At 48.8% G+C, this 27,697-nt stretch overlaps 1 protein-coding gene across 3 annotated transcripts; it reads left to right on the top strand.

Moving 5' to 3' along the window:
* Positions 1-113: 113 nt before the first annotated feature.
* CHAF1B (chromatin assembly factor 1 subunit B) lies at positions 114-27,697 on the top strand. Of its 3 annotated transcripts, none has more exons than XM_061167346.1 (14): positions 114-174; positions 794-1,021; positions 1,926-2,058; positions 3,546-3,663; positions 4,737-4,840; positions 9,083-9,179; positions 10,997-11,081; positions 12,351-12,444; positions 19,131-19,200; positions 19,299-19,390; positions 22,567-22,714; positions 23,488-23,919; positions 24,557-24,651; positions 25,525-27,697. In XM_061167346.1, exons 2-14 carry the CDS (start codon positions 896-898, stop codon positions 25,608-25,610), a joined length of 1,680 nt encoding a protein of 559 aa, XP_061023329.1. In that variant the 5' UTR covers positions 114-174; positions 794-895; the 3' UTR covers positions 25,611-27,697. The 3 variants fall into 3 exon arrangements, with proteins under 3 accessions (XP_061023329.1, XP_061023328.1, XP_061023327.1); XM_061167345.1 differs by having other exon boundaries at positions 122-174; positions 694-1,021; XM_061167344.1 differs by lacking the exon at positions 114-174 and having other exon boundaries at positions 197-1,021.

Here is a 27,697-nt window from a genome sequence, read left to right as displayed (position 1 = left end):
CGAGGGTGCTGGTCACGCCTCCGCGGCGGGGCGGGGCCTCTGTGGAGACCCGCCCACGAGGCGGACAGTCCCGAGAGCCCCGCCCACGAGGAGGCGGGGCCTGCAGCGCGCGGGAAGCGGCGCGCGCGCGGCGGCGGGAGCTGGCGGCCCAGCGGCCTGAGCGCGTCCCTGCAGGTACTGCTTCTCCCGCGCGGACTCTCGCGTCCCCGCGCTTTCCTGGCCGGGCCTGGGTGAGGGGTCAGGGGCCGGGTGGGGGTGGCGAGCGGCCGTCTCCGAGGGCCAGCAGCGAGGACCCGGGAGATCTTCGGAGAAGCGCGCGTGTGCGCGGCGGGCCCCCGGCCCGGCCCCAGTGTCCCCGGAGGCCTCCTCTCAGCCAGGTCCCAGTCAAGTCCGGTTCCGGCTGCCCCGGCTGCCCCCTCGTCCCCGGCCTCGGTCGGCTTGCCGAGCAGCCCTTCCCCCACCCCCGGTAGCCGTCTCCCCGCGGCGCCCACCCGCAGACCCCCGGGCTTGCCACCCCCTCAGCCTGGCCCGGCCCGGCCCGGGCCTTGCTTTCCCCTCCCTGGGTGTCCGTCCCTCGTTGCTTTTCCGGACGTACTCGGAGAATAAACTGAAAACAGCCGCGGACTCCGCGAACCATTTGAGGTGGAACTGCGAGGGCTGCGTCAGAGGGCCGCACTGACATCCTCTTCCCAGGGCAGCGTCTTTAATGGTCGGCAGGGCTCCTGGCTGAGGCTTCAGCGTTCAGTGCCTGGTCCCCGGCTCGAAGATTCACCTCATCACCAACCATTTGCAGCTCTCTCTCCTCCGTCTTTGGAGAACCAACGCCCGCCCCCCGCCACCTACCACCCACCCCGCCCCTGAGGAACTGTGTTTCGCTCCTTGAAGACTCTGGAGGATGAAAGTCATCACTTGCGAGATCGCCTGGCACAACAAGGAGCCGGTGTACAGCCTGGACTTCCAGTATGGAGCCGCCGGGAGGATCCACCGGCTGGCCTCCGCGGGGGTGGACACGGCTGTCAGGGTAAGCGGGGCATGGGGAGTGGGAAGGGCCCAGGAAGCAACGTAGAAGCGGCATTCTCCACTCTTGTGTTTTTATAACGACTGTTAAGCTCAGGGCTTCCCAGGTGGCCGGCTTGGCGGTAAAGAATCTGCCAATGCGGAGACGCAGGTTCGATCCCTGAGTCGGGAAGATCCCCCTGGAGGAGGAAATGGCAGCCCACTGCATTATTTTTTAACCTGGGAAATCCCATGGACACAGGAGCCTGGTGGGCTATACAGTCCATGGGGTTGCCAAGAGTCGGACAGGACTGAGCATGCGCACTGCAGGCAATCATCACAAATTATTGTACTAATTAAGTTACCTAGCCCAGGGGCTTCCCAGGTGGCACTAGCGGTAAAGACAAAGGCAGGAGATGCCGGTTGGATCCCTGGGTGGGGAAGATCCCTTGGAAGAGGAAATGGCAAATCCACTCTAGTCTTCTTGCCTGGAGAATCCCATGGACAGAGGAGCCTGGTGGACTACAGTCCATGAGGTCGCAAATAATGGGAGACAGCTGAGCCACAAAGTGTATGTATATGTGTATCTAGCTGAGGCAGATAAATTGTCAGGGCCTTGAGTCAATAATGAAGGCAAAAGAGCAGCTTTCTTCCTAGGGTCCTGTTACTTAGACTGATGTCACTGGATGTGGTGATGTTATTATTTCAGAACCCTGAGCCAGTTTCCTTTAGGGGAAGATTTTGCACAAGAAAGAGCTGGGAGGCAGTGGCACTGGTGGTTTATGTTTCAGATAGGAGTTACTTCCTCTTACATTTCAAAAAAGAAACTAAATTTTCTTTCTGAAAATCAGTGCAGGGTTGTTTTAATAGGTGCAGTATGAAGCCTGCTCACTCCATGTTTCTCTGACTGCGTGTTTTTGTATCAACAGATCTGGAAGGTAGAGAAAGGACCAGATGGAAAGGCCATTGTTGAATTTTTGTCCAATCTTGCTCGCCATACCAAAGCGGTCAATGTCGTGCGTTTTTCTCCAAATGGGGAAATTTTAGCATCGGGAGGGGATGGTGAGTATTTTACTTCAAGTCTTCAGAAATCAAATACACACATGTCTCAGTCAATACTGAGATTTGAGCTAGATATACTTTCTCATTTCAGAGGTGGCTTGACCCTTTAAATCTGTCATTTAGATAGTTCAGTAAAATGATGTTATGGGGAGTGTGAGCAGATGGAAGACAGCAAGCTTAAACTGAGAAGAGCTGTTTGAAAATGACCCCTTTCCCATTTGCTCCCTCTGGGCTGGTTGGAGACAGGTAGGTTGGTGCTTACCATTCTAAGTCCCAAGGCAACTGACCTGACCTTGTTAGGCTTGTTGGCTTAGTATCTGTAAGTGATCATAGTCCGTTCCATGTCTCTGTGTAATTAATGAATTAATTGGCCTGGGGAGTGTTGTTGAAATGGCCCTCTGTTTGTTTGGTGGGCTCAAATTGATTCATATTTTCTGCTTGTGTTTAAACAGCATAAAGCTATACAGAAAAAGTAAATCTTTTTAATCATGCTCTTAAAACCAGAATAGTCTAGAAGTGAGAATAAAAAGAAAGTAGAAATCTGAGATGTTGTTGGCAGAAGGAGGAAAAGAGACCTGGTGGAACTGAGTGCCCTGATTTCCAGTGTGTGGTTGAGGGAGAGATGGGGGGTGGGAGCTGCCCGGGGGTCGGGGAGAGGCTGGGCAGTTGGCAGGGCAGCACGGGTCCAGAACACATGTGTCCATATAGCCAGCTCCTTCAGTCTCCTCCTGACACATACATGAGAATGTCTTCCCAGGTCACTAGCGCTAAAGATCCTGCCTGCCAATGCAGGAGACTTAAGAGACGCGGGTTCAATCCCTGGGTTAGGAACATCCCTTGAAGGGCATGGCAACCCACTCCAGTATTCTTGCCTGGAGAATCCCATGGACATAGGACAAGTCCATAGGGTCGCAGAGTCAGGCACGACTAAAGCAACTTAGCATACACACACATATATGGGCTTACCATGTGCCGGGCATTGTGTGGTATGTGTTTTATATATCTACCTCATTTAATCCTCACAGTGGCCTATGTGCTCGTGTGTGCTCAGTTGCCCAGTCGTGTCCAACTCTTTGTGACCCCCCAGACTGTAGCCTGCCTGGTGAGGGGACCGAGGCATCTAGACAGTAAGTGACTCTGTAGGCTGCATAGCGGGGAATGACTTGCCAACGCCTGCGTTGGTGCCTCTGTTGCTTTTTCTCCCCTGTCAGGTTATGCCTGTGTATTTGTTAATAGAGTCGCTTTGCAGTCATGTTTTGCTGGCCCGGGAACCCTTCTGTTTAAGATGACCTTGTATAACTCTGATCTGGTATGAGTTTGATTTTGGAGTTTTTGTTCGGAAGGGAAACTTGCTGTTCCTGCCCGAATTCTTAGAGGTAAATCCTCATGGCCATAGTGTCTGTAGATGTTGTTTAATGTCCTAAAAATCCAGAAGTGAAAAGCCGTGCAGAAAAGCATGACTTGCATTTAATCGACTCACTCTGCAGACGCTGTCATTCTGCTCTGGAAGGTGAATGATAACAAGGAGCCGGAACAGGTTGCCTTTCAGGACGAGGATGAGGCTCAGCTGAACAAGGAGAACTGGACTGTTGTAAAAACCCTGAGGTAACCTTGGGAGGGACCTGTGAAGGTGTTAGCTTTAGGACCTACCTGAATGCATTCAGCTGATAGGCATTTAGACTTTTGTATCTCACTTAAAACTTTTTCTTATGCAAGACAGTAATGCAGGTATAGTTTAAATCAGCGGCTCCCCAACCTTTTTGGTATTAGGGACGGGTTTCGTGGAAGACAGTTTTTCCACAGACTGGGAGTGGGGGTGATTTTGGGCTGATTCAAGTGCATTACATTTATTGTGCACTTTATTATTATTATTACACTATAATATATAATGAAATAATTATACATTCGTCACTTGCTGCTCAGTGATAGAGTTTGCATATGTGTCTGCAGGCAGTTGATTCATCATGGTCTCACACGGTCATCCTGCCCACTGATGATCATCTGTGTTCATAGCCGCTCCCCAGTGCTCACATCATGGCCTGAGCTCCATGTCAGATCTTCAGGCATTAAATTCTTACAAGGAGCCTGCCACCTGGGTCCCTCGCAAGAACCGTTCACCACAGGGTTCTCGGCCCTGTGAGGATCCAGAGCCACCGCTGACCTGAGAGGGGGCGGAGCTCAGGCAGTAATGCGATCGCCAGGGAGTGGCTGTAAATACACACGAAGCTTCACTCGGTGTGCACACCTCCTGCCGTCCAGACCAGTTCCTAACAGGCCATGGACTGGTAGCAGTCACTTAAAAGTTTTAAGTGAGATAGAAAGTCTAAATGCCTAGACTGGTAGCAGTCCATGGCCTGGGGCTTGGGGACCCCTGGCTTAAAAAGATAAAAATATGGATTAAAATGGATTTTTCATTAAAAGCCATTAAAATAGATTTTCCTAGTTTCTCTTATAAAATTTTTTTAGTAAACTTGAATCAATTTTAAAGATACAAATGTCCTTGAAGGTAGTAGTTTATAGCTACAGCTAATATAGCTATATAGCTAATGTACCTCTAGTGGGAATTCTACAATCCCATTGCATGGGCCCTGAGTTTGCCTTTAAATTTTTGACATTTGTTTTTTTTTTCTCTCCTCAAGACAAGAATTGCTTTTTCTTTTCTTTTCTTTGGATTCTAGGGGCCACTTAGAAGACGTGTATGATATTTGCTGGGCAACTGACGGAAATTTAATGGCTTCTGCCTCTGTGGACAACACGGCCATCATGTGGGACGTTAGTAAAGGTAGCTGATGTGTTTTTGCTATTGTCGGGGGAAAAGTGCAAGTGTTAGTTGTTCAGTCGTGTCCGATTTTCTGCGACCCCGTGTACTATGGGCCGCTAGGCTCCTCTGCCCATGGAATTTCCCAGGCAAGAGTACTGAAGCGGGTTGCCATTTCCTCCTCCAGGGGATCTTCCCGACCTTGGGTTGGAACCAGGTCTTCTGCATTGCAGGCAGGGTCTTTGCTCTCTGAGCCACCATGAAAGCCCATTATTAGGGGAGCGACATTCCAAGTGTCTGAAAAGCCGAACCATGAAACGCTTCAGAAGAGTTTCTTTAGCGGACTGAAACAGAAGTTTAGCTCGACAGCTTAGGGGGATTATCCCCACATGCCAGGGATGCAGTCGGAATGTATGAGGTTTAGCAGTGGTGTTATGAGTCATGAGTTGCTGATGCCAAAGCAAGGTAGACGCCGCACGCCTGGGGGTGCAGATATGACGGGGCAGGGGGTGGGGAGGGACAGGGCTGATCCCAGCCTTCACGGACCTGAGGATCTTGAAAGGTTGTCAAGTCATCATCATCAGTGGGGCATTGCCTGCTCAATATAGGGGTAGGTGTGATCAGGTTTCCTTTGTGGCTCAGCTGGTATAGAATCTACCCACAATGTGAGAGACCTGGATTCGATCCCTGGGTTGGGAAGATCCCCTGGAGAAGGGAAAGACTACCCGCCCCAGTATTCAGGCCTGGAGAATTCATGCACTGTATAGTGTTTGGGGTCACAAAGAGTTGGACTTTCACTTCACTTCACTTCATGGTCAAGTTTACATTTCAGGACATCAAATAAAGCAAAGGATACCTCGCCGCTTTGAAAGAATCTGTTTGGGAGGGGAGTGGGAGGAGGTGGGAGGTAAACATGTGAGAAGTTAAGTACAGTTTGAAAATAGCAGTGGTGGCCAATGCCTAACCACTTTTCCCTGCTGCAGCCCTGCAGTCAAGCTTGGTGTTTTCTCCCAAACCTCTTCCTCTCCTCTTCTTTATCTGATCATTCTCCACCAGCCCAAATACCCAGGTCAGGGGTCAGGCTGTGGCGTTGGCATCCCCTGCAGTCTCAGCGCTGCATCCACCCGGTTTCCGTCCATGCTGTAAAAGCCTCTCTTCTGTTAATAGTTCTGTGCCGTCCACTGAAGCAGCCTCTCTTGCCTTCTCTGTGTCACACTCTTTCTAATCAGTCCCTGACATTTCGGCCAAGGGGAGGACCGGCGTGACCAGTATCCTCATCTTCTTTCCCCAAACCTTGATATTTCTGTGTCTGTGGGCACTCCATCCAGCACCTCTGAAGCCAGTTGTAATGACCTTGAACACTGCCAGCACGCTGGGCACTCTTGCAGGTGCTGGAAAATACCCGAATATGATGGCCATGTTCTAGCAGGATGTGAATAAGTACACAAACATCCATCCGATGTTAGGAAGTGATAGCGCCCCAAGGGGGTCAGAGAGTGGTCAGGTGATCAAGAAGGGTTCTCTGAACACATGGAGTTTGAACAGAGACTGGAATGAAGTTGAGGAGCGAGCTGTGTGCATTGTTTCAGGGAACAGTGTTCCCGCCTGTGGGAACAGCAGGTGCGGAGGCCCTGTGGCCGGAACGGCTTGTTGTATCCAGGCAATAGGAAATCAAGGGTGTGCAGGAGCAGGAGGGGGAAGGAGGACCCAAGGTTGGAGGGTGGTGGTGGGCCCGGGCACCTGGGTTGGGTCTCAGGTTGTATCCTAGGTGTAATCGTGAGCTGCTGAAGGGCTTTGAGTAGTAGAGCAACCTGATTTTACTTATTAGCATGTGACATGCTGATCCTGGGACAACAGAGAAGGGGGCAGAGGCAGGGGGAGGAGCAGTTTTTAAGGAGTATGGAAATCGAGACTTTATTGTAAGCCTTTGTTTAAATGTGTAACATGGGCAAGGTTATTCAAAGTCAGTAAGTTTTTGTATTTGTGGATTTGCATGTGCTGTGATTCCCTCTACTGCCCATCACCTTCAGTTCAGTTCAGTCGCTCAGTCCTGTCCTATTCTTTGTGACCCCACAGACTGCAGCAGGCTGGACCTCCCTGTCCATCACCAGCTCCCAGTTTACTCAAACTCATGTCCATTGAGCCGCTGAGGCCATCCAGCCATCTCATCCTCTGTCGTCCCCTTCTCCTCCCACCTTCAGTCTTTCCCAGCATCAGAGTCTTTTCAAATGAGTCAGTTCTTCGCATCAGGTGGCAAAAGTATTGGAGTTTCAGCTTTAGCATCAGTCCTTCCAATGAATATTCAGGACTAATCTCCTTTAGGATGGACTGGTTGGATCTGCTTGCAGTCCAAGGGACTCTCAAGAGTCTTCTCCAACACCACAGTTCAAAAGCATCAATTCTTCGGCGCTCAGCTTTCTTTATAGTCCAACTCTCACATCCATACATGACCACTAGAAAAACCATAGCTTTGACTGGGTGGACCTTTGTTGGCAAAGTAATGTCTCTGCTTTTTAATATGCTGTCTAGGTTTGTCATAACTTTTCTTCCAAGGAGCAAGTTTCTTTTAATTTCATGGCTGCAGTCACCATCTGCAGTGATTTTGACTCCAGAGTTGAAGTCATCATCCTCAAGATGGCCCTCAAAGAAGAATGCCCACTTGGTCTGCACTTGTCCTTTCTGCTGTCTGCTGTCCCAGAGCTGGGCATCTGTCTCTGAAGGCCTGTCCTTCGGCAGATCTGACACGGACCCCTCGGGTCCCTGTCAGGCCAGGTGGCCTGTCCCCCCATCAGCACATCTCCGGCTGGTCCCTCAGCACCTCCGCTTCCTGCTCATCTCCTTCCCAGAGCCCCGCAGTCCACTGAGCCCTCTGTTTCCTGGTCTGTCGGGCCCTCTGGCCTCTCATATTCTCCCTGTCCAGCTGGCTCCCCAAGGGGTTTGTGTATGAACACAGACCATCTTCGTCCACCAGCTCCACCAAGACAAACCCCAGCTCAGGATCAGCTGTGGTCCGGGTCCCAGGCTGAGCACAGCTGGTCACAGACCCCCACACTGCACCCCGGGCCCCTGCATATGTGTCCCCAGCAGCCTTTGGGGGTGGGCGGGTGGTCCCAAGGTCCCTGCCCCTTTTGCTTGTGAGGTCTAATCCCACCCCTGTTTCCCCAGTAGCCTCCCCCCCAAACCTCCGAAGATCTGCCGAAGCCGCTTCTTCACCCCCAGCCACCTTAATCTCAGCATACTCCCAGAGAAGAGCCTCATGAAGGGGAGCGGGACGGACAGTTAGTCTGACATCTGTGGCATGCACATTAAGATCCCTGGTGACCTCGGGGCCTGCGATTTTAGGGGGCATTGGCAGGCGTGGGGAGCGGGTGCCCCCGGCAAAGTGTCAAGTGAGTGAGAGGCGAGGAGGTCACCAGAGTGAGTGACCAGGTGTAGGGCGCTCCCCCCAGAAGAGTTTTGTTTCTCAAAGTCTGGCCAAGGCTTCCTAACTCCTTCCTTGCTTCTTCCAGGTCGTCTTTGTGTGCGACTGGTTTTATCCTCCACGTTTCTCCCCCAAAGCCCCTTCCCATCCTGGCCCGCCTCGCTCTGGGGCAGGCTCTTGTCTCTCACCCGGTCTCCTGTCCCCTCCCAACTAGTGACACTTGCTGTGTGTGCTCTCTTCAACCCTCAGCTTCATCCTTAACATGCAGGTCACTTCCCAGCTCAGCATTGCTCTGAGCCACACTGTGAGCCCCCAGAACCCTTCTCGTGCACGAGGGTGTCGCACCACCAGTGGTCTCAGCTGCCTGTCATTTCCCCAAACACCAAGCTGACTTTCACCCCGTGGGTTTGCTCAGAATGCTGCCTTCTCTCCCCGCTGGCCCCCTACGTCCTGCCTGACCTGGAGACCTGAACTCCGAGCTCGAGCCTTCTCCACCCTCGCCCCTTGCTGTGTTGGCTGCCCCTCGTCCTCCCCGTGGTGTCCATGTGCGTGCCCGGTGGTGGTCTGTTCCCCCCTCCCCCTGCCCCTGCCACTCGTATTCTCTCTGTCCACTTGCTCCCCAGGGGGATTGTGTGTGCATAGCTGCCACCGGGAGTTCTGAGCTCCCTGGGAGGGGGGGCCACGTGAAGTTATCTTTGACTCCACAGCCTGATGTGGGCTTTGGTACAGAGGCTCAATCACCCGCTGCTGAATGATGGAACAGCAAAGGAATAATACTGAAATTGTAGTTTATACCATTTGTGCATTAGCAGGTTTTAGTAATGTGTTGTATGCTTTATCCATAGGCCAGAAGATCTCCATTTTTAATGAACATAAAAGTTACGTACAAGGAGTAACCTGGGATCCTTTGGGTCAATATGTTGCTACTCTGAGCTGTGACAGGTAAGTTAGTATTTGATGAGTTGTCCTTACTCTGTTAGCTTGAAATTTTCTTCAGAGGTATTTTTATTACAACTTAACAAATATAAACCACAGTCTAGCTTTGATTCTTTTGTTCCTGATTTCATAGAAAGTGTTTTATTTTACTGTTATCCATAAAACAGAGTAAGAAATTGGAAACTGATTAGGACAAGAACCTTACACAAAGTTAGTACTTAATAAATCTTTATTGAATGGATGAATGAATGCAGAAATAGTTCTGAGTTAAATCTGAACTTCTTTAGCAACTTTTAAAGAGAAAGTCTTTTATGACTTAGGAAAGAAGAGATACCTAGTAGTAAGGTTGGATATTTATTTCATTTTTTTGATTAGTGTTTACTGCTACAGTGATTTTAATAACTCCATTTAAATTAATTTGAAAAGAAGATATTTTATCTTCTTTTCCTCCTTGTTTCAAGGAGGTCTTGTTGCTGTATTTACTGGTGTAATTAAACACAATAATTTAATTGTGTTCTTGGAACAAAGAATTAGAAAAAAAGCCAGGAGGATTTCCCCAGGGGTCCGGTAGTTAAGACTCAGTGCTCCCACTGCAGGGTACCTGGGTTTAATTCCTGGTCAGCGAACTAGACCCTGCATGTTGCAACAAAGACCTGGCCTAGCCAAATTACAAAAAATCAAAAACAAAACAACAGAGTTACCAGTCATATTGCTCACCAGTCATAATCCTTTTTCATGTCTCTTCGGCTTTGCTTCTCAGATTTATAAAGGTCCTGCTCTAGCCATTTGCTGATTTGTTTTAGATTGAAAATTATCACCAGAAAAAAAAATACATAATGACAGTTTTCATATAGAGCATATAGAGCCCAATTATGCTAAAGTCTTCTGTTAGGTTTATTGCGGCCATAATTGAGAAGTGCCTCCCCCGGTGACTCCAGTGGTTAAGAATCTGCCTGCAGTACAGGAAACCCGGGTTCAATCTCTGGGTCGGGAAGATCCCCTGGGGTAGGAAATGGCAACCCACTCCAGTGTTCTTGCCTGAAGAAATCCATGGACAGAGGAACCTGGTGGGCTACAGTCCATGGGGTCTCAGAGTCAGACACAACTGAGTGACTAAGCACATACAGCTACTTTTAAGTATAACAAACTGGATTTCAGATAACCCTGGAATGAGAACACTAAGGAAGAATTAGTGTTTATTTTTTGTAGAATCTCCTGTAACATTCCAGATGTCATTTATTTTCTTATATATGTGAGTTCTTTGGCTTTGCCCCAGTGACATGTGGGATCTTAGTTCCCCAACCAGGGATTGAACCCATGCCCTCTGCAGTGGAAGGGCCGAGTTCTAACCACTCGACTGCCACAGTAATCCCCTGGTGTACATGTTTTATTCAGCACTCAGGAGTGAAACAGTCTGATCAGCTTGGGGAATAATATGAATTACCAACAACCAGTTACCTTCTGGTGTTTTCCTTACTCTTGCAAATCCCTGAGGCCAAGACCATTCCACACAAAATCAACTTCACGACAGTCATGCAGATGGCACTGGGCCACACGTCCAAGACCCGAAGTTCATCTCCCTTGACAAGTTGAAACATTCCATAGAAAAATGAAATATGTAGTATTTCCCCCCTTCATTAGCGGTAGCCTTTCAGTTGTTAATATTTGCCCGTGTCATTCAGTTAAGTGTGAAAGTCTTTGGTCAGTGGTTTTGCAGGCTGCAAGTTGTTGAAGCAGTCTTTAGTTCTGGTACTAGATTGTTTCTGTGTGAAGCGTAATTCACTTACTAGAAGAGATAGGTCAGACTTGTCTTCTTTGTTTAGGATCCTGAGGGTGTACAGCACACAGAAGAAACGTGTGGCTTTTAACGTCTCAAAGATGCTGTCTGGAGTGGGGGCCGAAGGAGAGGTACAGGGTTGACATTCCATCCCACCTATACTTAAGTTGGGACCCAGGAAGTCGTGAGCACCTCTGTACCCTGCGGCTAAGCCCCTGGTGGCCAGGCCCTGACACCTGAACTGCAGTGACTTCCTCGCAGACCGCTGAGTCTCAGTGTGGGGGGCTGGGCTGATCTGAGTGGGGGTGGGGACCTCTGGGGGCCAGGGGAGGAGTAGGCGATGGAGCTCAGTGGTTTCCAGTCCTGAGTGCGCTGTGGAGTCACCTGGACAGCACCCCAGAGATGCGTTTCTTGTGGCTGGAGGCAGCCAGGGCCCCGGGGTCTGAGGTGCAATGACGGTTGGGAACCACTGACCAGGAGCATCCCAGCCCTAGGCAACAGGAAGGCAGGTGGGTCCGGCACCTTCCAGGCAGGTAGAGGGGCAACGCGGGTCACTGGACTGGTACCCAGGAATGGGAAAGGTTCTGGTCTTTGGGAAGAAGCGGTAAATAAAGATAGCATCCTAGTGCTGAGATGTCAGATGACTGAGTACTAAGGCAGGCATGGAGCTGAAAGGGAGCAAGTTGGTTACTGGAGCAAAGAAGGGCTGACTGCAGAGCAGTCCTGGGGCAGCAGGCTGGGCTGGGTCTGGAGGATTAAATGCTAGTGTTTCTAAAGCATCAGGTGCATGGCAGCAAAAACTGTTCCACGTAGGGGTTCAATTCAAGCAGCATTTTCTGGGAAGATGATGGGGTTACTATTTTCTGTTTAAAAAGGGTTCATTCAGTGGGAGATTCTAAATATATACACACAGATAACAAACAAAAGGGCTCCTCGTCACCTTCCTGCCTTTTCCCAGTCTCATTTTCCAGGCAAAGCTCTGCTCACAGCGTGGTGTGTTCTTACAGAGATGTATTCATTTAATAATTGTTGAACCACACAAACACGTAGACCCACTCCAGTATTCTTGCCTGGGGAATCCCAGGGACAGAAGGGCCCGGCGGGTCACAAAGAGTCAGACACAACTGAGTGACTTAACACTTTCACTTTCAAACATGTAGACACACACACACACACACACACACTTAAAGCTTTCCCTACCAAAAATGGGAAATCTGTTCAAGAGTGATGGCCTTTGCAGTTCTGTGTGATTGTTTGATTTGTAATGTGTTTCAATTTTATACCTATTATTATGTCAGTAATAAATGAATGACAATACGTAGTAAAAAGAGATAGGAATTGGTAAGCCTTTAGTGTGAATGCGAAGATTTGGGATAACATGTAAATTTCGTGTGCTGCAGGCGAGAAGTTACCGGATGTTCCATGATGACAGCATGAAGTCATTCTTCCGTAGACTGAGTTTCACTCCTGATGGATCTTTGCTCCTCACACCAGGTGTGTTTCACGAAGCTTTGGATTTGAGGGCAGGAGGGCAGCAGTGCTGGTGTCTGTGCTCCTGATCTGTGATGCTCTTTGCAGCTCAGGGAATTCTGATGAAAGCAGTTGTCCCAACTTGTCCAAACACTGAACTCTGTTAAGTTGCTTCAGTCGTGTCTGACTCTTTGCGACCCATGGACTGTAGCCCGCCAGACCCTTCTGTCCACAGGATTCTTCAGGCAAGAATACTGGAGTGGGTTACCATGCCCTTCTCCAAGGGATCTTCCCGACCCAGGGATTGAACCCGCGCCTCTTACATCTCCTCCATTGGCAGATGGGTTCTTTACCACTAGCACCACCTGGAAAGCCCTTCCAAAACCTCCAGGGAGCTTCCAAAAGTCCTGGTACTTGGGTCCCACACCCCTAGAGATTGTATTTTAACTGGTTTGGAGTGTGTGGTCTGGGTTTTGGAATTTAAAAAGATCCCCAGTGGTTTTAATGCACAGACAAGTTTGGGAGGCACTAGGCTAGAGTGATAAACGTATTCTCTTAGGTAAATTCAGCTTAAAAGTTTTCTTAACAAATTCCTTTTCCCTAGACATGTACATGGAGGTCACAGTTCTAAAACTCACGAGAAAGTGCCCTTATCATGTTTACTCTGAGTGATGAAGCAACCTGTTGTGACAGGGTCTAGACGCACACAAGTCGGGTTGGAATAACCTATGGGAGTGTAGTGGTCAAATCTGATAGGTCAGCAGAATCAGTGAGGACATGTCAGGCTTGTTGTCTGCAGGAGGGCAAGAGGGTGAGCCTAGCAGAATTAGCCAGCGTGGTGCTATGGCCAGCATGGTCTCAGAGGAGACCGACCCCTGCTCTCCACTGCTCGGGTACCATCCTGTGTGTGATTCAGTGACGTGAACCAGGGCTCAGCCAAACAGGAGGGCGCAGGTCAGGTTTGCCACTGCGTGTTCCAGCCAGGCTGGGTGGGGGCCCCCAGGAGTGTGTGAATCACACAGACATGTGTGTGGATTAGACTGTAAAAGGACAATAGAGAGCATGTGGGAATGACATTGGCTTGGGGGGTGGTCCCAGGGCCAAGAGTAAATAGTTGCTTGAGTATATTAAAAGTTACTTACTAAACTCAGCATCAAATCCTTTTTCTAAATGGCAGCTTTAAAAACATTTTCGGTTCAAAACGGACACCAGATAGGTATCTGCTGTCACTGTTAATGATTCTCAGTGATGTTAATAAATGCAGGAAGTGCAATGACAGATTGGAAAAGAAGAGAGAAAACATTGTGATAGGATTATGTTTCTAGAAAATCCTAGAGATTTAAAAAAGTACTATTGGAATCAAAAAAGAATTTGATAAGGTGGCTAGATATTGTAAAAATACATAAAATCTGAATCTGCTACACTAGAATAAGTACTTAGAAATGTGAAAAGGACAGTTGTTCCATTCATAATAGTGCAAAGCCCAGAAGACATGGGAATACATAGGAAAAAATTTAATGAGGCACAGAGCCTTGATGAAGAAGACTAGAAGGTCTTATTGATTGATGGTTATAAAACAAGTTCTGAACAAATAGATATTTCATGTTCTAAAAATTAACATACTCATTGTTTTCCAATTAGGATCCCATTTCATGTTTTTTTGGTTGTTTCTTTTGGTTTTCTATTTTTTTAATTGTATGACATCTCAGATTTGTTTAGCTGAGTAAATGCAAAGAATAATGCAATCAGCTTCCCAGGTGGCTCAGTGGTTAAGAATCCACCTGCAATGCAGGAGATGCAGGTTCAAGCCCTGGGTCCGGAAGATCCCCTGGAGAAGGAAATGGCAAACCACTAGTATTCTTGCCTGAAAAATTCCATGCACAGAGGAGCCTGGCAGACTGCAGTCCACAGGGTCACAAAGAGTCAGACATGACTGAGCGACTGAGCATGTAGCACATATGAAAGGAGAGTAACACTTGAGCACGCATCTCCTTATCTGAATGTCAGAGATTCTGTAGTGCAAAAACAGATGTGCTTTTCATCATAGGGGACTAGAATGCAAAAGTTGGAAGTCAAGAGTCACCTGGAGACAGGCAAGTTTGATCTTGGGATACAAAATGAATCAGGGCAAAGGCTAACAGAGTTTTGCCAAGAGAATGCACTGGTCACAGCAAACACTCTCCTCCCAGCAACAGACTCGACTCTAAATATGGGCATCACCAGATGGTTAATACTGAAATCAGATTGATTATATTCTTTGCAAATGAAGATGGAGAAGCTCTATACAGTCAGCAAAAACAAGACTGGAAGCTGACTGTCGCTCAGATCATGAACTCCTTATTGCCAAAGTCAGACTTAAAATGAAAAAAGTAGGAAAAACCACTGGGCCATTCAGGTATGACCTAAATCCCATCCCTTCCGATTATACAGTGGAAGTGAGAAATAGCTTCAAGGGATTAGATATGATAGAGTGCCTGAAGAACTATGGATGGAGGTTTGTAACATTGTACAGGAGGTAGTGATCAAAACCATCTCCAAGAAAAAGGAATGCAAAAAGGGAAAATGGTTGTCTGAGGAGGACTTACAAGTAGCTGAAAAAAGAAGAGAAGCAAAAGGCAAAGGAGAAAAGGAAAGATATATCCATTTGAATGCTGAAAGATATACCCATCTGAAGAATTCCAAAGAATAGCAAGGAGAGTTAAGAAAGCCTTCCTCAGTGAACAATGCAAAGAAATAGAGGAAAACAACAGAATGGGAAAAACTAGAGATCTTTTCACAGAGAAGGCAATAGCACCCCACTCCTGTACTCTTGCCTGGAAAATCCCATGGGTGGAGGAGCCTGGTAGGCTGCAGTCCCTGGGGTTGTGAAGAGTCAGAGACGACTGAGCAACTTCACTTTCACTTTTCACTTTGATGCATTGGAGAAGGAAATGGCAGCCCACTCCAGTGTTCTTGCCTGGAGATTCCCAAGGATAGCAGAGCCTAGTGGGCTGCCGTCTATGGGGTCGCACGCAGCAGCAGCAGCAGCAGAGATCTTTTCAAGAAAATTAGAGATACCAAGGAAACATTTCACACAAAGAAGGGTACAGTAGACAGAAACGGTATGGGCATAACAGAAGCAGAAGACATTGAGAAGAGGTGGCAAGAATCCACAGAAGAGCTGTACAAAGAAGATCTTCATGACCCAGATAACCACAATGGTGTGATCACTTACTTAGAGCCAGACATCCTGGAGTGTGAAGTCAAGTGGGCCTTACACTACAAACAAAGCTAGTGGAGGTGATGGATTTCCAGCTGCACTAGTTCAAATCCTAAAAGATGATACTGTGAATGTGCTGCACTCAATATGCCAGCAAATTTGGAAAACTCAACAGTGCCCACAGGACTGGAAAAGTCAGTTTTCATTCCAATCCCAAAGAAGGACAATGCCAAAGAATGTTCAAACTACCATACAATTGCACTCATTTCTCTTGCTAGCAAAGTAATGCTCAAAATTATCCAAGCTAGGCTTCAACAGTACGTGAAACAAGAAATTCCAGATGTTCAAGTTGGATTTAGAAAAGGCAGAGGAACCAGAGATCAAATTGCCAACATCCATTGGATCATAGAAAAAGCAAAAGGATTCCAGGAAAACATCTACTTCTGCTTCACTGACTACACCAAAGCCTTTGACTGTGTGGATCACAACAAACTGGAATATTCTTAAAAAGATGGGAATACCAGACCACCTTACCTGCCTCCTACGAAACCTGTTATGCAGGTCAAGAAGCAACAGTTAGAACCAGACATAGAACAATGGGCTAGTTCCAAATTGGAGTACATCAAGGCTGTATATTGTCACCCTGCTTATTTAACTTCTATGCAGAGTACATCATGTGAAATGCCAGGCTGGATGAAGTTCAAGCTGGAATCACGATTGCCGGGAGAAATATCAATAACCTCAGATGCACAGATCACACCACCCTTATGGCAGAACGTGAAGAGAAACGAAAGAGCCTCTTGATGAAGGTGAAAGAGAAGAGTGAGAAAGCTGGCTTAAAGCTCAACATTCAAAAAACGAAGATCATGGCATCTGGTCCCATCACTTCATGGCAAATATTTGGGGAAACAACGGAAACAGTGACAGACTTTGTTTTTCTGGGCTCCAAAATCACTGAACGATCTCTGCAGCCAGGAAATTAAAAGACACTTGCTCCTTGGAAGAAAAGCTATGACCAACCTAGATAGCACATTAAAAAGCAGAGACATTACTTTGCCAGCAAAGGTCTGTCTAGTCAAAGCTATGATTTTTTCCAGTAGTCACGTATGGATGTGAGAGTTGGACCATAAAGAAAGCTGAGTGCCAAAGAATTGGTGCTTTTGAACTGTGTTGTTGGAGAGGACTCTTGAGAGTCCCTTGGACTGCAAGGAGATCAAACCAGTCCATCCTAAAGGAAATCAATCCTGAATATTTATTGGAAGGACTGATGCTGAAGCTGAAGTTCCAATACTTTGGCCACCTGATGCGAAGAGCTGACTCATTGGAAAAGACCCTGATCTTGGGAAAGATTGAAGGCAGGAGGAGAAGGAGATGATAGAGAACAAGATGGTTGGGTGGCATCACTGACTCAATGGTCATGAGTTTGAGTAAACCCAGGGAGATATTGAAGAACAACAGGGAATCCTGGTGTGCTGCTATCCACGGAGTCACAAAGAGTTGGACAGAACTGAGTGCCTGAACAACAATAACTGTTATCAAATCAGTATGGAATTGGTATGGGTGCTCAGTCACTTCAGTCATGTCTGACTCTTTGCCACCCTGTGGACTGTAGCCCACCAGGCTCCTCTGTACCCGTATTGGTATAGGAATAAGCATATAGATTACTGGACCAGAGCAGAATCCAGAAATAGATCCTGGGATAAAAGGAAATTTAGTAGGTAACCTGAGGGTATTTCAGTGGGAAGAATGGGTTAGTGAGTGAAGAATACTGGAATGTCTAGATGTATGGAAGAAAATGAAATTGGACTCCTAGCTTTTATATAAAAATAAATCTCAGGTGAACTCCATACTTAAACATAAAAGGTGAAAATGTAAAACTCTTACAAGAAAATCTAGAAGGCCTTTCTAGGACTGGGGAAGATCAAGCAAAAGAATGGGGACCCAGAAGCTCTTAAATGACCTACTTGGCTATAGAATGTAGAGCTTGCCTACAGGCAAGAGATGCATTAGGCAATATCAGTAGTCATATGATGGAGCTGGAAAATAATGTTCATGGAATAGGAAAGAAAGTGCTAAATGATATCGTATGTGAGTGCTCTTCCAATTGGCAGGAAGAACAAAAAGACAAAGGGAAAAAGTCTGGAAGAGAGAAATGAGAGCCAGATAGAAAAGGTAGTTTGCAGAAAAGCAGATCTGCATGTGGTATCAGCACACACAGGAGAGTGTTTGGGAACCCAGCAACAGTCAAGGCAGTGCCGGCTACCTTGATATAAGTTAGGTATGGCTCTAGTCATTTCACACTGAAAAACAGTGAAAATACCTATGGCTGACGGGTGTGGGTGTGGCCATTGCTGGAGGGAGTGTGGATTATCAGAGCCTTTTTGGAAAGCAGTCTGGTAACCGTTCAGTGCATCTGCTTTGCTGAGTCATCTGAGATTCACTTCATTAAGAAATGAAAACAGTACATAGGATGTATGTCCAAGCGTGTTTATTGCAAACATGGTTTGTAGTTGTGGAAAAAAAAAACCACCAAAAAGCAATACTTACTTAGAGAGGATGAATTACGGCATTTTCATACCAGTGCACAGTAGGCAGCTGCTAAGGGAAGGGTCTGTTGGTGCCATGCAGGTAACGAGCACAAGTGTGAATAATATCCCATTTTGTAAAATAGATTTTAAAAAGCCACTGTATAATATACCTGCAGTTGAGTTATAACTGGTTGTGATGATTATGTGAGCATGGAGGAAATTAGCAATGACCTGATGGTTTGTTAAGATGGATTATTTGGGGATGGAAGGATGGGTGAGGGGGAGAGAGTAGGGAGACACTGGCTCTGTCTGCTGCCCTCCCCAGGGGTATGGAATGGTCTTGTGGAAGACTGTGTGGCTGTGTGGAAATGTTAGTGTAAAACAGGGAGATGTTCCCAAGAGTAGCTGTGTGTGACGGGTGTTCTCCGACAGGGTCTGATCTGGTTTTGAGTATAGCCTGTGGTAAGCTCTCAGATGTGGACTGCTCCCCAGGGCAAAGGCAGCTTCTGCAGGGGCTGGAGATGTCAGCAGAGGGCTGGTCTCCTGGCAGCCTTGGGGTGCCATCAGGCAGATAGAAGAAGCTCAAGTCTCAGGCTTTGGGTGGCAGCTGGGGTCAGAATCTGGGAGGACAGCAAGCCGAGGGTCTGATCACAATGCTTCATCACAGGGATTGGCTGGATTCCCAGGCAGAGGTCTGCTGAGGCCGGGGTCCCTGCTTTCTGTTCCTCCTGCCCAGGCCTGGTAGGGGCTCCCAGGGAGCCCCCTTGGAAGGTGACACTCGGGGGTGACAGGTGGCTAGAACTGCAGTAAGGCTGAGCCCAGACAGGGATGAGATGTTTGCATTTGTCCTCAGTCATCAAACACTGGCCAGGAAATAATCTTTCGGAGGAATCTAACATAAACCAGAACTGATGTTCGTGCATCTCTGCTGGTGAACAGTCTGATAATAACACAGGCCTCGCCTTCCTCTCCTGCTTCTCCAGCTGGGTGCGTGGAATCCGGTGAAAATGTAACGAACACGACTTACGTTTTCTCCAGGAAAAATCTTAAAAGGTAGGCAATTAAAGAAACATATGAAACGTGCACCCATTCTTTTTTTTGCTTTTGTTACGTGACGGTGCCTTTTTGCAAAACCGCAATTCATCTTCCAGGCCCATCGCCCACCTTCCCTGTCCTGCGAAGGCGACGCTCGCTGTCCGCTGCTGCCCTGTCTACTTTGAGCTGAGGCCGGCGGCGGAAGCAGGTGTGTTAAGTGACCGGGGCGGGGAGGGAAGAGGTGAGTGCGGGGTTGGTTCCGTTTGACCCCTTTCAGGAGCAAAGACTGATGTTACCAAAATACCTGTCAGCTTACCCATTGTCTAGAATACACTCTTTTTTTTTTGCTACAACCAACTTTAAAGGAATGAAAGTAGTAGCTTTGTTTCTCTGCTGCTTGGTTGACGATCATTCATCATCAACTTCCTGTGCAGTAAAGATGATACATGAACTGGATTTCTGTGTAACTGTTTTCCCTCCACTGGCTGCTTTGAAGATTTTTCTCTCTGTCAGCGGCTTTAAGTAGTCCTGTCGCTGTGTGCCTGCCACAGTTTTCTTTGTGTTTCTTATGCTTGGGGTTCACTGGCTGGCTTAGGTCTACAAGTTTATAGTTTCCATCAAATTAGGGGAGCTTTTTAAAAAAGTATATTTATTTATTTGGTTTTACCCGATTAGTGGCTTCCCTGGTTACTCAGATGGTAAAGCGTCTGCCTGAAATGCGAGAGACCCGGGTTTGATCCCTGGGTCGGGAAGATCCCCTGGAGAAGGAAATGGCAACCCACTCCAGTGTTCTTGCCTGGAAAATTCCATGGATGGAGGAGCCTGGTAGGCTACAGTCCATGGGGTCGCAAAGAGTCAGACACGACTGAGCGACTTCACCCAATCTTAGTTGTGGGTGCTGGATCTTTAGTTGAGGCACCAGGGAACTAGTTCCCTGACCAGGGATTGAACCCCAGGCCCCCTGCATTGGGAGCACAGAATCTTAGCCACTAGACCTCCAGCAAAGTCCCAGATGTGGGGAACTTCGCCAGTTACTTCTTCAGATACTTTCTTCTGTCATCCTCTCTCTCTCTCCTCTTCTTCAGGGACTCCAGCTACGCGTGTATCAGGCTGCTTGAAGTTACCCACGGCTTACTGGTGCTCTGTTGACTTGACTTGCCCCAGCTCGGCCCCCCGCCTGCCAGTGTTTTATCTTGGATAGTTTCTATAGCTGAATTTTTTTTTTTAATTTATTTATTTTTTATTTATTTATTTTTTATTAGTTGGAGGCTAATTACTTCACAACATTTCAGTGGGTTTTGTCATACATTGATATGAATCAGCCATAGATTTACACGTATTCCCCATCCCGATCCCCCCTATAGCTGAATTTTGAGTTCGTGTACCTTTTCTTCTCTGTCACCTGCCCTTGGTGCCATCCGCTGTATTTTCTACCTGCGACAGTGTGGTTTTCATCTCGAGTTCAAGCTGGTTCTTCCTTACGTGTATCTGCTTTCCTCTTGCTTCTTGAACACGTAGATTACAGTTTCTTAAAACAACTCTTTTAATGGCTTTGTGTACAAAGGCTTGGTTTCGATTAACTTTTTTCTCCTCATTATGGGTATTGTTCTGCTTCTTGGCATGCCTGATAATTTTTTATTAGACATTGTGGGGATTTTACGTTAGTGGATGCAGATGTATTTTCATTGTTTTTTTTTTTGTTTTGTTTTGTTTTTAATTTTGGCTGCACTCCCTGACTCCAGCATTTGTTGTCTGTAGACTTTTTAATGATGGCCACTCTGACCAGTGTGAGGTGGTACCTCACTGTAGTTCAGATTTGCATTTCTCTAGTAATTAGCGATGTTGAGCATCTTTTCATATGGGTTATCTGTATGTCTTCTTTGGAGAAATGTCTGTTTAGGTCTCCTGGCCATTTTTGGATAGGGTTTTTGTTGTTGTTGTTGAGTTGCGTGAGCTGTTTGTGTATTTTGGAAATTAAGCCCTTGTCCGTAGCATCAGTTGCAGATACTTCCTCCCATCCTGTGGATTGTCTGTCTGTTTGATTGCTGGCCTCCTTAGGGATGGCTCTTTCTTTCCCGTAGTTTTCTCACATGCATGCACTGCCAGCGTCAGCTGAAGACTCAGGAGGCCCCCACAGCTCTCTCTCTGCCCCGCCACCACACGCTCCGCCAAGCTTCTTGGCTCCCAGCTCGGGGTTTCTGCTGGCCGCTGCCTGAGTTCCCTCCACCTCTGCGGGGCCTGGAAACTCCAGGCAGAAAGCAGGGGCGGTGAAAGGGCTTGGGTCTCCTGCTTCCTGTCTCTGCGAGATTGCTGTCCTTCATGGGCTCGTGGACAGTGTCCCCCAAACCCTGGTTTCAGTATTCTGCCAGGTATTTTAATTTTTTCAGGGAAGGGTCAGTTGGTCCCTGTTACTCCAAGGCTAGATGCAGAAACTGTTTTCAACTTTCTAAACCTTTATGTGAATGACTTCCCTGCTAACTCAGCTGGTAAAGAATCCGCCTGCAATGCAGGAGATCTCGGTTCGATTCCTGGGTCGGAAAGATCCTCTGGAAAAGGGATAGGCCACGCACTTCAGTATTCCTGGGCTTCCCTGGTGGCTCAGCTGGTAAAGAATCTGCCCACAATGCGGGAGACCTGAGTTCAATCCCTGGGTTGGGAAGATCCCCTGGAATAGGAAATGGGAACCCACTCCAGTATTCTTGCCTGGAGAATCCCCGCAGGCAGAGGAGCCTGGTGGGTACAGTCCATGGAGTCACAAAGAGTCGGCCACGACTGAGCAACTTAGCAAAGCGCACACAGCATGAAAACATCCCTTGATAAGACATTTCTACGTGACCCTGATTTTTCCTCGTCAGGTGCTGACCCCGGGGTGACTTGCCTCATCCACATATCTTCCTTTCCTTCTTTTTGGATCTCAGGTGTCCTTGAGTCTCGGATCGTAACATGGTGTCCTCATTGGTTCATGTGTGGTTCTCCTTGATTCTTACATGGGTGTTAGTCATTCAGTCACATCCAACTCTTTGTGACCCCATAGACTGTAGCCCACAGGGCTCCTCAGTCCATGGGATTCTCCAGGCAACAATACTGGAGTGGGTTGCCATTTCTTTCTCCAGGGGATCTTCCCGACCCAGAGATCAAACCCCGGTCTCCCACACTGCAGGCAGATTCTTTACTATCTGAGCCACCTGGGAATCCCTGGATTCTGATATTCATATATAAAGTAAGACAAAACTGAATTCTGTAAAGCATACAGCAAACTAGTCTTTCATGAAATTATGTCACTTACGTTCCCCAGGGAGAGGGCTTTGGTGGGGGTGGAAATGTGTTTTCTCCAAGAGCTTGGCTTGTTTGACCGTCTCTGCCCCTGTGTGTGCCCATCACCAGAACCGGGCATGGAGCTGGTGAGCCTGCCCTACCGCCTGGTGTTTGCGGTGGCTTCCGAGGACTCGGTGCTTCTCTACGACACCCAGCAGCTGTTCCCGTTCGGCTACGTGTCCAACATCCATTACCACACCCTGAGTGACATTTCCTGGTGAGTGGGCAGTGAGGACGCACCCTCCCCTGGAGTAGCCCTGCAATTGGCTTGGTTGGCCCTTATTTACCAGCTTTTTTTTTTTTTTTGGAAAAGATTAACATTAAAAGGAAATCTGTGTCTCACTTGCTACAATACTGCTTCTGGTGGTCACGTCAGTGGATGTTGATGCCACACAGATCGCCCTGTGGATTCTTCCCATTCTCATAAACCGAGGGGAAGACGCCTGGGCTCCCTGGTCGTCTGGGGACTCACCAGGCCCCCGGGAGGAAGGAAGCCCAGACACAGAGGGGGACCCGGAAACGGGCCCGTCCTGGGGGGTTGCCGCCCTGGCCTTCCTGCTTGGGGTTCTTAGCACCCCCGGGCCCCTTACTCCATCTCTCCCTCCCGCTGGGGCCCAGCCTGGGCCTGGCCACCCTGCCAGCCAGCCGGTTCCTGCTCTTTGTAACTCTTGATCTTCTTCCTGTCCTCTTTTTATCTTGGTGGGCAAGAGGAGGCCGTCTCACCTAGATTCCCTGGTGGATTTTGTGAGGAGGCAGAGACACTGGGGCCCTGGGAAGCTTGAGGCGGGTGGTGCAGTGTGTCGGGGGGCAGGGAAGGGGCTCCAAGAGCCCTTCCTCAGCCGGGCCCCCTCCCCTGGACGACTCTTGCCTTCAAACAAAGCTGGGGACGGTGTTCGAACTTCCGTTTTCCTGCCTGGTGATGAGCGCGCCCAGAGTGGCCTACAGCATTCGGTAAACTTCCTCCCTTCTGCTTCTGTTTTGGGAATGAAGGTCCAGCGATGGGGCCTTCCTGGCCATCTCTTCCACAGATGGTTACTGCTCCTTCGTGACATTCGAGAAAGATGAGCTTGGAATCCCCTTGAAAGAGAAGCCAGTTCTGAGCGTGCGAACTCCTGATACAGCAAAGAAAACCAAGAGTCAGACCTCCTCGGGGTCTTCGCCAGGACCCAGGCCAGGGGAGGGGACCCCCACCGGCAGAGTCCAGGACCCCAGCAGTCCCTCTGCCACCCCCCCGCAGGTGAAACAGTCTCCAGCCCCCCCGGCGGCCAAGGACACCCCCGCAGCCGCTCCCGGTTCCAGGGTCTCCCCGGCAGGGCCCCCCAAGGAGAAGCCCCTGCAGCCCAGCGGTCAGAACGCCAAGGCCCAGCCATCCCGGAGGGTCACCCTGAACACCCTGCAGGCCTGGAGCAAGCCCACACCCCGGTGAGCACTCAGATGCAGAAAGAAAGCGTCCTTGAGGTTGAGACAACACAGCCCCCCGCCCTGTACCGTGTGGTCTCCCACACGGCGGCCGGAGAGACGTTTCCTGACGTCTGTGGGGCCCCATCCTCGCTCAGACCTCCGTCCACCTCGCTTCTAGATGGGGGAGGGGAGTGGGACGGTGTTTGAAGTCTTTTTGATATTAAAGTTCCCCCCCTTTAATTTCTTGTGAACTTCTTGCAGTTAGAGTTTTAAAAAAGTAACTGTTGAGAATTGAGACTGTGGATTTTTTTAAAAAAGAACCATCCATGTCTTAGAGCTTCCATACTGAAGCCACGGCCAGTAGGCTTTATATGAAGCATCTAGCAGAGTGGCTAATATGTCACTGAAAATTCACAAAGCACGGATTCTGAAGCTTTTAGATAACTTGTTGACTGTTACTTATGTGACGATGTAACTGAGTAAGTGGTCCTTGGTTACTGAGTAAGTGGTCCTTGGTTACTGAGTGAGGAGGCACACTGACACAGTATTCAGCGCCTCACGTGATGTCAGCTGATGCCTGTGTTTCCTTGGAACCTTGGTACCACATACAGTCAATCCCTGTGACACTCACGACCTTTTACTTCTCTTTTTAATCCAGGAGAATAAACTTAATACCCTTAAAGACAGATTCTCCACTGAACTCCATATCAACCCCCATAACTTCCAGCCCTTCCACAGAGGAAGTTCAATCAGGTGAGCAACACTGTGGGCTTTCTTGGTGGCTCAGCTGGTAAACAATCCACCTGCAGTGCGGGAGACCCAGGTTGATCCCTGGGTCGGGAAGATTCCCCTGGAGAAGGGAATGGCCACCCACTCCAGTATTGTTGCCTGGAGAATCCCATGGACAGAGGAGCCTGGTGGGCTGCAGTCCGTGGGGTCACAAAGAGTCGGACACGACTGAATGATTAACACTTTCACTTTCAAGCGACACTGTTACTGGTTTAATATAATTAAAGAGAATCTCATCTCTTTTGGAAATGAACACCACCTGAGTTTAAGTCAGTTCTGAGAAAGCAAGGATGCATCTTGGGACTTCCCTGGTGGTCCAGTGGCCAAGACTCCACTCTTCCAATGCAGGGAGCCTGGGTTCGATCCCTGGTTGGGGAACTAGATCCTGTGTGTCTCCACTAAGACCCCACACAGCCATATAAGTAATAATAAATAAAACCTGGCTTTAAAAAAGGATGCATCTTACCAGGCTTGTTTAAACCTGAGGGGGAGACGGTGTAGAGCTGGTTCCCAGTTCAGCCCGGTTGGCGCTGTGGGCGTCACTCCTGGCTGTGGGGCTGTCCTTGGATGCAGGCGGCGTAGCAGCACCCCTGGGTGCTCTCCTCCCTTCCCCCTCCTCATGACACTCTGCAGTGTCACCAGACTCTGCCCACTGCCCCTCGAGGGGCACAGCCACCCCTGGCTGCAAACCGCTGGGTCAGATCTCCCCCTCAGATCCACGAAGGACCTGGCCAGGCAGTCCAGTTCCTTTGTCTGGACACGAAATTTATCTCGTAAACTTCAGCTCTTAACTTTAGAGATGTCTTCACTCACCTGCCAACCCTGTGTGTGTTTAAGCCTCAGAGATGCCTGCAGAGCCTCAGGTCAGCCCCCCGGAGCTGAAGCGGCCCCGATTCGGTGAGCACGGAGAAGGACCCCAATGAGACCTGTCCTATGCCTGAAGGTGGCCAGCTCTGGGGCCCCCGGGTGCCAGGGAGGGGTGGGCCTGAAGGCACCTGAGGCCAGTGGCATCCGACGGAAATGGATGTCAGTAACGGAAGATACACGTGGACTGGTCTTCTCCAGAGATATGTCGCCTCTTGTATTTAGGATACATTTTTACCTCAGAGACGTGAACATCTTAATAGACTACATTCTCTTTTTCTTGAATTCCTGAGATGGGAGCCCTGTATCATCCATGGGGTTGCAAAGACTCGGATAAGACTGAGCAACTTTCACTTTCAGTGTTACCTAGTGTGAAAATGAGTGACTCTCGCCTCGGAATATTTGTATGAAAATGCAGACACTTGACCGTGGATTCTCCTACAGCTGGAATTAGAGGAGACGGTACTTTGAGAAGGTTTATTCCATTTAGGTTTTAGTGTGTTGGATGATTTGATCAACTTCGCTCCTAAATAGTTGATTAACTTTTGGAAGTTTGTTATGTTTGCTTTCAGGTTTTAAAGGTAATAATGCTCTTTCTAGAAAGGTAGTAAACTAGAGTGAATTAGGACAAAAGAAACTGGCTTGGAGGTGGAAATCACCCATCTCACCACCAAAAGGAAACCCTTGCTACTGTTTCAGCATATTTCCTTTTTAAAAAAAAATTTTTTTAATGTTATTTTTGGGAGGAGGAAGGGTTGTGATCTCACTTTATATGCAGTTTGGTTAACACATAGGTTACCTTCTTGATTTTTCAAAGCAAAAGAAGTACCTTTCCTCGGTGGTCTATGCTTCTGCCCGCTCAGCACCTGGGCTGCTGGTGTGGTCCTTTCCCACCTGGGAGTAAATGGGCCTTGCGGGCTGAGATGTGTGACGTGCTGCCCCTGCAGCAGGCATCACACGTTTGGAGGCTCCTGTTAGTGCAAAAGATGCTGGCGTCGTGACCGAGAGGTGGCGACGGGCGTGGTCCCAGGCGCCGGCGCGGCCGCGTCACGCTGAGCGGAGCTGACCCCTGCTTCCGTGACGCCTGATGCTGTCCGTCACCCTGGCAGATGAAGCCCCCAGGCGAGGCTGCACCAGCGCGCCTTGCCCCAACTGAGCCAGACCAGAGGGCGAGTTCAGGATCCGCACATCCCGCCTCTGCGGGGAGCCCCTGAGGGTGGGAGAACGACCCTCAGCTCAGGCCGGCGGCAGGGAAGAGAGTTAGAAAGGACTTGGTTCTTTGCTTCACTGAGCCACGTGTGTGTGCTCAGTCATGTCCGACTCTCTACGACCCCATGGACTGTAGCCCCCGCCAGCCTCCTCAGTCCATGGGATGCTCCAGGCAAGAATACTGGAGCAGGTTGCCATGTCCTCCAGAGCACCGTCCCGAACCCGTGTCTCCTGCATCGTCAGGCAGATTCTTCAGCACTGAGTCACCTGGGAAGCTCCGTCCACAACCCAGTTAACCGGAAAAGGAGCCCGCCTCCCTCTTCACGGGAAAGAGGCAAAGGGGATGATTTACAATGTGGAGAGCTTGCAGGTGAATTGATGCAGAGTTGTAGTAACACAGGTGTGGGTCACGTCCAGTAGGAAGATGTTTTAAGAGGTCGAAGAGCAGCTGTTTTGACCAAGGGTTCTCCGCCTTGAGGCCCCCCAAAGAGCTGCCAGACGTTGATGCCCGGGTCCTGCCGCCCAAGTCTGTCTTCCTTGGTCTGCGGTGCTGTTTGAACCTTAGGATTCTTGAAAGCTTCGCTGGCGATCTAAGGCGCAGCCAGGATTGAGAAGAGAGGGAAGCTTTCCCTGGAGGCAGTCTCTGCCTGTTAAATGCATCTGCACCAAAAGCTTTCTCTTGCTTTTCTGGTCCATCACTGAGGGACAGCAGCTTTTTTTACCAAACCAAAAGGATAACGTGTGGGAGATGCCATCAGCTCTTCAGAGGAAAAATGACTTTAAATTTCTTGCAGCTGGGGACTTCCCTGGTGGTCCGATGGCTAAGACTCCTGCGTGCTTCCAACGCAGGAGCAGGGCACAGGTTCGACCTCTATTCAGGGAACTAGATCACATGTGCTAGGGGGCTCAGCCAAAAAATAAAAGTATCCTGCAGCTG

This window comes from Dama dama, chromosome 19, assembly GCF_033118175.1.
Source record: "Dama dama isolate Ldn47 chromosome 19, ASM3311817v1, whole genome shotgun sequence".
Classification (NCBI taxonomy): domain Eukaryota; kingdom Metazoa; phylum Chordata; class Mammalia; order Artiodactyla; family Cervidae; genus Dama; species Dama dama.
The sequence above is the reverse complement of the archived record's forward strand: the minus strand, read 5'-3'. Positions and strand labels throughout refer to the sequence as shown.